The sequence below is a fragment of the Topomyia yanbarensis genome, chromosome 2, assembly GCF_030247195.1.
Source record: "Topomyia yanbarensis strain Yona2022 chromosome 2, ASM3024719v1, whole genome shotgun sequence".
In the NCBI taxonomy this organism is placed as follows: domain Eukaryota; kingdom Metazoa; phylum Arthropoda; class Insecta; order Diptera; family Culicidae; genus Topomyia; species Topomyia yanbarensis.
The window spans coordinates 207,407,342-207,418,502 of NC_080671.1; the positions used below are offsets into that span (position 1 = coordinate 207,407,342).

The following is an 11,161-nucleotide window of genomic DNA, read 5'->3' on the forward strand; positions in this document are numbered from 1 at the left end:
AATTTATAATTGTAATTTCTCGCAAAGTATTTTCATATCCACTCCCAAATTTTTATATAATCTTTTTAACATTATTCTTAATATTTTAAGAAAAAAATATGTAAAAAAAATTTGGTCCAACTTCAAAAAATTCAATTTGTTTCAAGTAATTGCAAATTTCATAAATTATATAACAAAAAATATTTTTTGGGAATTTTTTTGGTAAGCTCATTTAAAAATGCAACTTTTTTCATTTAATATTTTTTTCCATGTATCGAATCGTTTCCGAGTTATCAGTGATTGAAAAATGTTCAATTTATTAAACTTCAAAAGTTCAAAAACTAATAACTTCAATATCATCAATATCATATTCAGCAAAAACAAAAAATACATGTCATATATTTCTAGCTAAAGAATGCAAGAAATTTTTTGGGAAAGAATCAAAATTTTGTTTGTAAATCTGACGTGGAATGACCCACATGCACAATTTCTGGCAGGCAGGTGGTCAATGTTGTGACTTATTTGGCAGTCGGTATCTTCAACCAAGAATTTTCATCGATCTTACAAGCTATGGAGGTGATGGGAATTACCTTGGGAACGGAAGCTGAAAGATGTGCTACTCGATTCGACAGTGAACGTATAACTCTTTCTTAACGCAAAGTGGGTGTTGCGGCAAAATAGGCCCGATTTCAACAGAGAGAGCAAAATGTGCAAAGCCAAGAACATTTTCGTAATGAGGAAGATGAGCTCTGTTGATCCGGTATAGTAGATTATCTAATAAGTTACTACTATCGAGTTATACACCGTACTTCATCTTTAAACGCGTTTTCCCGAAAGTACTGTTTTTTAAGCGGTCAAGTTTCGTAGAAATACTGGTCCGATTTCAATAATTTTTTCTCCAATTGTTCAGAAAATATACCGCTATGTTTGGTCGAGAGGGATTTGCAAAATGTCAACTTGTTCCATTTTTATGGTTCCTAATAGGCCAAAAAATAACGTAAATACTGGAAATTTTCACAAATCGTTACATAACTTTTACAAATTATAACATAAAAGAAATCCCTCTGGTCTAAACATAGCCAACGTGGCTATGATCATAAAAAATATGAGTTTTCTGATTACAGATAACCCAATTTGCCAAAACTTTACTTAAGCGGGACCTATTCAGTTTCAAAATCGAAGTCATCAATGAAGAAAAGTCAAAACATGTATTTTCAAAATAAAAAAGAAGTTTCTGAATTCATTGAGTAGATGCTTTACAATTTATTCCCAAAAAAGTGCTCAATTTTAGACTTCGCGAGTAGAAGACACTATACTCGTCACGAAAGGGGCTTGTTGTGTACGCAATTTGTTGTTATAATGAAAATGTTGATATTTGAAAGAATTGTAAAACGTATTTATTTTTTCATCCCTGGCCTCTTTGCAAGGGGGAATTGGTAGTCGAAAATCGCCGAAAAAGGCTACGTCGTCTGAGTATGACACCTTTACAAAAATGATTTTTTATAGATTTTGTAACAATGAACGGCAAACCAAATATATTAAATTTTAAATTTAAATTTTGGGATTAATTTCGAATTCTTTTGGTATATCAAGTTTGTGATGACTCATTTGACCAATTGAGCTCTCAAATAGAGGTAGATTTACCGCCTCTAGTGGTACTTTTACCAGCAGAGTTTTACTGAGCAGGTGATAGACTTCAAGAGGCACATGGGTATGCGTTGAAATCAGAATAGAATATAGAAATAGAATTTCGAATTAAAGTGATCACTCGACTGAATTTTGGAGCGCTTCCATTGCTTTTTATTATATACGCTTAAAACAAATAAATATGCACTGTTTTATTTCTTATGTAGCTCGTAGCACTAGGAGGAAAAATATCTTATTTTCTTCACATTCACCAATCAATGGAATGGAATGCGAAAAAATTGACATCAACAGCTTTGCTACGTTGTTATGAACCAATTAAATAACACAAATGCGCTGAAAGCAGTGAAATTCTCGTGTTTGAGCGCAACGAAAACTCGAATCAAGTGTCCCTATTGTTGCGCTACCATTTGACTCAATGCGTTGAACAAAGACGGCAGACACTGCTCTAAGCAACGGCTTCAAATGGGAAGGGTGATAATAGAAACATGGCGAAAATGAGCTCAACACCCTATGTTTTTGCATTTGTTAACAGTTTTGTTGATTTAGTTGGCTGTAGTACTTCGCTTGCTCGGATATTCACAAAGAATCCAAAAGCACCAACCACTCTCGCTGTGAAGGATAACCACCCGAGCGAGCTTTGCGCTGCTTCTCAGTAAACAAACACGGGGTGTGAAATCACACTTCAGTTTCTTTCGAGAATCTTTGTGAGGAACATTAATCCATTGAAGCGAAGGTTCAATGGGGTAAAGTAAACCCAAATGGCACTTTTAAAATAATATTTGTCAACGCCAAGAGGGGCCCTGCTTAACAATTAGGGCCTGCAACCCGAGGATGATGAGGACAGAGTGCTGGACGATTCCTGGTAAAGAAAAGGGCAACGCAAAATTGCAAAATAATCCAATGGATTCTTCCGGGCGAATTCGGATTTACCTGAACGAAGACACGGAATTCGCCTCCAAAAACCGATGTGGCAACCCTAAGCAGGGTTTTTTTTTCTTTCAATAATTACTTTCGATACTAATCCAGCGCTTTCGAAGATTGGAAATTCAATAAATCAAAAAAATCGATTTCAAATTGGCGAAATTTGAAGACAACCTCATGACCTCTAATCAAACCATTTAATTGTTTAACCCTTACAAGTCTGATCATATTTTTGTTTCGATTATAGAAAATTTAACCTTAAGGTCATTCGCTTCTTCATTCAGGTTAGGAATTTTCCTATAACAAATCTCTATTCCTGTGTGCGGGGTTGGGATTCGAACCCAGGTGAGCTGCGTACATGACATTCAATGTACAAATTCCGCTATGCCCCCTCGAATCTGATCTTGTTTCGATGCGAAAATTAGGTTGGTATAAACATAGTTGATATCAAATATGCAGTAGTTTAGAACTTTCGCTATTCCAGTTACCTCATACACAAGATATTGAATTTTTAATTGTCTTCTCAAATAAATTTTTATCGAAAAAGAATTTGTCAAAAATTTAGTTTCTGTTAAAAATCCGGGCCCCCTTCAAAACTCTGGGCCCGGGGGGAAACACCCCGGTCCCCCCCCTCTCGGCGGCCCTGGGTATACGAATTAGAATAGGTTCGCCAAATTTTGGAAGAAGTCGATAAAATAACCCCTTGAAAACTACCTAAAAATTGTTGTAGTTTGATGCAATAAAAAATCCCCAAAAATAGAATGTACCTATTAATGTGGAACACAGTGAATAATACATAAAACAAAGACCCGTTTTTATCAGTCTCATGGTGTATTTTAGGCTGACAAAATGGGGACATTGACTAAATTGGGCAATTTTCTTTTTCTTTATAATGAACTGAAGTTGTTAAAATATTCTTTCCGTCCCTTGATGTAGTCTGATAACTATTTCTGATTATTTAATATAAATTTCTTTTAAAGGGGTTTTCTAGCGTAAAATTAAAAAAAATTGTTATTTTTTCATATTTCCATCTTCATGATAAGGAAAACATGCTCAACAAAGGATTTACTCGAATTCAGTCTTGTTCGTCTGTTAGAGCCCATCAAAAACATGTTCATATTTGGCTGATAAAATCGGGTTTTCAATGTATTATAATAGATATTGAGTATTCGAAGAAGTTTCTTGTGGACGACTGTAGAACGACTTTGTTTCTACTTACTTGAAGTCAGCGGCGTAGCCAGAAATTCGGTTTGGTGGGGGTTTGGTGAAAATCGAACTTACTGTCCAAACGGCATTATTCTGAAACCGTAGTTTTTGAAGTTTTAAAATTATGCAGAATTAATTTTTCAGTAAAATAGTAATAGTTCGTGTCTTTAGAGAATTTGTTGAGACTTTATTGTAGACATGAATATTAACATGAGTAAATTCGCCATAAATACTTCTTGGACCATATAACGTCAAAATCATTTTATCAAATGATGTGCTGTATAACGTTTGTAAAACTCATCGAAGATGCTAAACCTCCAAAATTGGCGGTTTCAAAATGATGATATCTAGTCCTTCAATTACTGTTTTTGAACATTTGACCTATTCATATAATTGGTCATACAACAAACATCAAATGCTCATCAAAATCGATCAGGACCTGCTAAAGTCGAATGGAAAAGCCATTTTTCATAAATTTCTCTACATTCGGAAAGTGTTATCCTCGTTATTAATCATATTACGTTTTAACCCACCTAGTGGTGCAATTGTGCCATTCTCATGTCTCCAGACTACGATTCCATGGATGGTTATGTCCAATATAATGGTGGAAATGTATATTACATATTCAGTACGATTTGCACATACATACAATGGATCGACAGCCACGATCTTGGGATACTATGTGTCGATACTAAAACATCGCTTGAAACCAGCGGCGGATCATGGAGAAAGATCCGGGAGGTCCGGGTCCTGCCGAAATTTTTTAACTTGTTAAGAAATTTTAAACTAGTTTCAATTTTGTAATAACAACCCCTCACTGCATGCTTCCTCCGGGCCGGGATGATTTACGATTTTTAGATTGATTGCATAACCTTTGACACTCGGCCCTCCGGGCTGGGATTAGATTGCCGATTTTTAGAGAAATTAAGAAAAGCAAAAACATTTTTAGCAAATGTTGAAATTTATGCAATTCTTTGGTGAGCAGTTCTATGTTTCATAGACATTAAATCAATTTTAACTTCGCTTCCTATTAAATAAAGACCCTTATTACAGTCCATCTCTTCAAAAGCGAGCTCAATATGAAAGGAAATCTGAGGATTATGATTGATTTCAGAACTCTGGAATTTTCTATTGGAATGTTTTCAGGCAGTTATTTGATATTGATGCTATTGGACAACTGTGAAATCAAGACCCTATTGGTTTCAGTTACATATCAGGACCCCATTTAATTCATCAATTCTCATGATGTTTACAACAACAGGTTATTAATGTACGAATCAGGTAATTCTTATTTTAATATTGGATTAAATCAGTCAGCATCAATAAATTTTTAACTTCAATCCAATATTTTTTTGTGGCGTGCGTGGGAGGGGGTGCATGGTGTTAAACCCCAAAACCTTCTCTTGGCTACGCTGTTCCTTGGAGTTATTCATTTCGCTTTTCGTTTTCCAAGATATGTTTCAGATCGATCCGATGGTTATAAGTTAGAAAAATTGCAGTCAGAAGGTTCGCCGCAAATGAACATTTTGGCACTGATAAGTTATCAAGTTCCTTCCAGACAACTTGGAATTGTTCGGTGATTATTTCTAGCGGTTGTAGATAGAAAAATAATAAAAATGAAGGCATCTTTTCAATACATTCACTTCCAAGAAAACTTATGAAAATATCTCACTCATAGGGGGATTAATCAGCAAAAGCACAATACCAAAAGAAAGAGCATATTGCCTCCATTAATTTCTCCGAAGACACTATTGACCTAAAATTAGCCGTTTTGGCGTTAATAATAGATTACATGTTTTGGTCATATTTCCGGCAATGGGAAATAATAAAAATCTTTCGTCCGCATTTAATGTTAGATATCTCTTTTGATAATAGTCCGATTTCAACAATCGATAGCTTGTTCGAAAGGTATTTGTATAAGCTGTCTAAAATTACATAAAGTGTTAATCTATGTTGTCAATTTCGGCAGAGAATTAAAAAAACTGCAGAAAACATTTTTACACATTCAAACATTCATATCTTGGAAGAATCAAATAAGAATAAGAATCAAAAACAAATTAATAGCGTTCTGTCTGGCTGATAGGTCTTTCGGTTAAAATTGGTTTGGATAAGATCGGTTCAGCCATTGCTGAGAAACACGAATGAGAGTTTGTCCGTTACATACACACAGACACACACAGACATTGTCCCAAATCGTCGAACTGAGTTGATTGGTATATAAGACTCGGCCCTCCATGCCTCGAAAAAAATCTTGAAAGTTTGAGTGAATTCTATACATTTATTTTATAAGAAATGTAAAAAATTAAAGGGTTGTGTACAGGACACGACCACGGGGACATTAAAAATATAGCTTTTTTCAAGAGCGTGCAAATGAATTTTATCTATCACACATATCGACACACGTTCTTGTTCACTCGCCTGTTTTCATATGTTACAATTTGCTATATACCCTCCCCATTAAAACATAATTTATTGAAGGTCTTTTAACGGTAATCTATTAATTAATCAAGTATCTTACTAGGTGATTGGCATTATTTGGCTGATCCATCTAGTAAAAATAGGCTGGTCTGTCCAGAAAATATATTCAAAGGAAAAGTTCCATATTGAAAGCTGTGATGAGGAAACCCACGCCCGCCAACGGAAATATACAGATTCTCCATAAAATATGAAATTTCATTTTCCATTTAAATTTTCAATAATGTACTAATGAACTTAAGTAAACAATCTTAAGTTTAAGTATTTCTTGATCGATTAGTGGTGGAAAAATGAAATTATTTGATAAATTACATTGTTATGCAACGTTCACACTACCAGTTAAAACGGGTTTTTATGCTATCTTGGTGACATTTTTCTTGTTGCTAATTATTAAAACGTGTTATAACTCTGTAGTGTAAACATTGTATTATTAAACCAATTCTGCAGCGTTTTATGTTATATAGGTGTTTTATGTGGTAATAGGACTGACATAATTATATCTTCAGTACAGAGGTTTGTTTCATAATTTAAAACAGATTTATTTTAAAATTTAAATTAGTATACTCAACCGTATTTGTTGTATACCTTAAAACGCAATTAGAACTGTGTTTTAAATACATAGGGTAGGACAGATATTTTGACTGGTTAAACTGGGAAAACAATTTTAAATCCAGTAACGCTTAAGACATGGCTTGAATTTGAATCTAAAAAGAACACCCGCTTCAACTGCTGCTGGGACGGTAAGTTCTGTTTTAAAATTTTCCGTTGCGTGCAGTACGAAACAAAAGTGTTTGAAATTAGAAAACAAAAAGTTCTGCTGGGAATGTGATTGTTTCCGATGCAATTACACTCAGATTTTTCACGGTGGGGATACAGGCCGTGTAAATGAAAACCGCGTAAATTTCAAAATCCGCGTAAAAAACCTGAGTGTACTCTCCTATATAAAATACTACGCTGCTGAACAGTGCAATAACTACAGAAGCACGTTGTCAGATGCCTTACTGATAAAAAACATATAACCGAAATATGAAACATGAAAACCAAAAGGCTCTTTACCCTACGCAGCTACAAAGCGCCGTAAACATGGATTAACAAGTTACAACGCACACGTATGCATAAAAATATATTTTTTTCAAACGCAACACTCTTAAGCAGCACACACCGTATTGAATTAAATCCAAACCACCCCGCCCACCCACTTTGAAAATCATTCTGTGACACCATGCTGGTACCCGACCAATCCGCACACGGCCACCGCTGCCGAAAATGCATAGCGTCTACCGCTTATTGTAGTGCCCAGACACTGCAGCCATGATCTTACCCGTTTGACATAAGAACAAAAACTGATTCAAACGGGTACGCGTCACCTCTATTTATAAACTAACCGTATATGGTTTAGTCACTTAGGTGCGAGTGTGTGCAAATGCCAACGTTACCGAAAATCGATAGCGCTTATTGCATCGCCCGGAGACGACGTTGCTCGTGCGGGATAAGAGCAACAACTGATTTAAACGGACATGCGCTGCTTCTATTTATGACTTTTCGTGTTTCATTGAGCAACTAAGCTGCCCTCTTTTGACGGCTGTGTCTGAGAAATCTGCCTCACGAATGGTATTTTTCCCGTTTTTCGTGAACTTTTTAATTTTACCAATTTCCAAAAGTCTACTTTTATTGGGGAGATATTAAATTATTACCAATATTTAAGTTAGGTGTTTCTGAATCGGTTGGTGTATGAATGATTAAAATCCATCTAGTAATATCGGAGTTATAAGCGTGCAAACCTTACATAGTTTCGTTACATGGGAGATAGTTTAGATTTTAGAATGACACCTAGCCCCAGATAGTGGAGTAAGACATTTTTAATGTCAAAACATATTTTAATCGACAAGTTATCCCTTAAATGCATACTGTTGCCATTAAGCGAATTTTATGATATAAAGCCTCAACAAGAGGTATAGATAGTATCCATCCAGAAAAATGAGTACCAAAGAAAAATGAAATTATGGGTTAAAAATCAATTTAAGCCATACACCAGAGAAACATGTGTAGTAGTAGATTTCAGTTTTGTTTACATCTTTTCGAACATACATGCATATATCATGTTCTAGTAAATCATCGAACCTCGTCAAATACGATCTTCTTTATTTATTTTAGGAAAAGTCCAAAAGCTTAAAGACAAACAGTTTGGAAAAATACCTACATTTTATCCTCACAATAATCCTCCAGCTGTCGTTAAAACAGGAATTCAGCACTACAAATCCTACACCATAGCAAAAGCATACACCGGAGAAAGTTTCTTTTGGGGTCTAATGCCCCAACCGGGAGATTCGATTGAGTTCAAATTCAAAGAACCAGTAGTATTGAAAAGGTATTTGAGCTTAGACTGCAAATGCTTAAAATATCTCTTAATGGTAAATCTTTTCCCAGATATTTATTCCGAAGTGGTAATTTTGAGCAACCTTCCGATCGCTTCTATAATACTACCGTTGAAGTACTGCCGTTTAACTTGGCTGAAGATTCGCCTGTTTGGAGCAATTACAATACAACGACTGATGGATTTCTTATAATTGGAGTTTTTAATGATTTTGGAATTGCAGAGGGAGTTATAGATTCTAAAATAGGAGAACTCAAAGAGCTTCGTCTACACGTTTATAGTGATAGTCAAAATTGGGTTATACTACGAGAAGTAAGATAATTATTATTACTAGTTGTCAACATCATTTTTCTTCACTTATGGTTGTTTACTTTTCAGATACTATTGCAGGACAATTCTGTTCGGTGACGAAAGCGTTATCGTATTCTAGTCCAACCCAGTAGCATGTATTCGTTGCGAGATTCTTCGAAACGTAGCAAAATGTGTTTGAAGAAACTTCAACACGAAATATCATCGCGTTACCTAGGATTGAACACAACATAATAGACGTCTAGAAATGTGCTAAGAGGTATTACTTTTGAGCTTTTTTTGAATTATACACAAGTTGTGCTACTCTAAAGTTACCATGATTGTTAAGTGATTGAAACAATGTTAAATTTGTGACGTACTGCACGTAAATATGAAAACTTAATACATATTATGCATAAATGTCAAGCAAGTTCCAAGCAACGCAAGCTTTCATAACGAAAAATGTGTGTATGTATTATTCTTATTGCAACATGCTATTAATGAAAACGAATGATGACGAAATTCGTTTTCTCAGACAGTTTGCAAAAAGTTTATTTATAAAAGTAATGTCCATGTGAAGCTGTTGTAATTTTTAACACATAATTGGACATATGATGAAATGAAGAAATTTCTAAGTGAAACGTAAAATGATTTAGTTTTAATACTATTTGCCATGTGTTTTCGATATAGAGAATCTTTAATTTATCATATCACTTCCCTGATAGTTTCTGATGAAGATTTAATTCATACAATAAGTCACAATTCTTTCATCCGAATCGTATGTGTATTATATAACCTTATTCTTGTTTACGACGAATGCGAGATTCGTTCGAAAGCGGTTCGGACGAATAGTTGGCCCATTTGATTTTGGTGTCGAACCACTTTCGTTCGAATCACGCATTCGTCGTTAACAAGAAAAAGGGTGAATATCTTGATTTTGACTCTAACCAAAGCTCACCAGACCTTCCTATTCTCACGTATTTTTCTGCTACGTGTCTCATCTGATATCTTCCTTATTTACAGCATATGCTAAGCCTTTTGGTTTAAATCTATGATAATATTCTTCCCTTATAGCCTGTTGGGGCCGGAGTTCCTGGCGTACCAACTCAGTCTAACGCAGAGCGGATTCTTTGTTTCCTTCTGTGGCGGACTGTAAAACCACGGGAACAGAATGCGACACTATGGCGGACTTAAAACACTGAACCCTTTGCTTTTGGTAGCATTCTCTATAAAACACTAGAATTGCTAGATCAAGTCATTTAATTGCTGTCTTTAAACTATTTTTATATGAATATTAACTTTTAATTTTTTCCGCGTGATAAAATGGCGTTCTATTCACGTCGATTGCCAAACTTGAATGTCCTTTTTTTCTCCACTTCTTGTTTATATCGGCGCGCCAAGCCTAAAAGCGCGCGCTTGTAATCGGTCGATCGAAGCAAACAGTGTTGCCGGCTTCGTCGTGCTCAATCGGTTACATAAAAAAATAAACTGTGGCAGTAGGCCATGGGTTGCCACAACACATATAAAATTTTTTCATCAAGCTGACAGGATGTGGCTTGAAGATCCTCCACCCGAAAATTTCACATACTTATGATTCCTTGTCTGGAATCGGAAGCAAACCCAACTTACGGATTGGTCGCTGTAGAATTCCTCCTCTGGTGCGCACGTCAACTACCCGAACTAACTTGTGGTCTCCGGGATAGATTTTCTCAATTTTGACTAAACACCAAACTTGAGGCGGTAAGTTGTCCTCTTTTATAATTACCATTATACACGATTTTACATTGGTTTGCCTGTGTGTCCATTTTGTTCTATCTTGCACCTCCACAATATACTCTTTCGACCAACGCTTCGAAAAGTGCTCTCGAAGTACTTGGATGTGCTGCCATCGTGAGCGCCCGGTACTTCCTCGCATGAAGAGGACGATCAACCAGAGAATGTCCTGGTGTAAAAACTTCTTCATCTGTTGGGTCATCAAAGAAGCGTGGCAAACTCGGTGTTTAGTATCGCTACCTTCAATACCTCGGTTAGTACAGATCTTTACGCCAGCTTCCCATAACCCACCAAAATGAGGAGCACTAGGCGGGATATTCCTCCATATGACTTGTCTTGCTTGACAAAATTCAAAGACCTTTGTCGTGACTTTTGTGTCTGCTCTCATCTATTTCCTTCCAGAAACTGTCAGCCATAGCAACCAAGGCCTGCTAACCTAAACTCGTTTGAATCTCAACAAGCACTCTGTAACGACTATCGATTACAATTATTGGTTAA

General features: G+C 35.8%; 1 protein-coding gene across 2 annotated transcripts in view; it reads left to right on the forward strand.

Annotated features, from left to right (window-relative positions):
- The window catches only part of LOC131682790 (alpha-1,3-mannosyl-glycoprotein 4-beta-N-acetylglucosaminyltransferase B), a 138,071-nt gene extending 128,496 nt beyond the window's left edge, over positions 1 to 9,575 (forward strand). For both annotated transcript variants that reach the window (XM_058964541.1, XM_058964540.1), the window contains 3 exons: positions 8,383 to 8,596; positions 8,656 to 8,914; positions 8,981 to 9,575. In XM_058964541.1, coding sequence (XP_058820524.1) covers positions 8,383 to 8,596; positions 8,656 to 8,914; positions 8,981 to 9,010 — 503 coding nt within the window. In that variant the 3' untranslated portion in view covers positions 9,011 to 9,575. The remainder of the gene's footprint in view (positions 1 to 8,382; positions 8,597 to 8,655; positions 8,915 to 8,980) is intronic.
- The last annotated feature ends 1,586 nt before the right edge of the window (positions 9,576 to 11,161 follow it).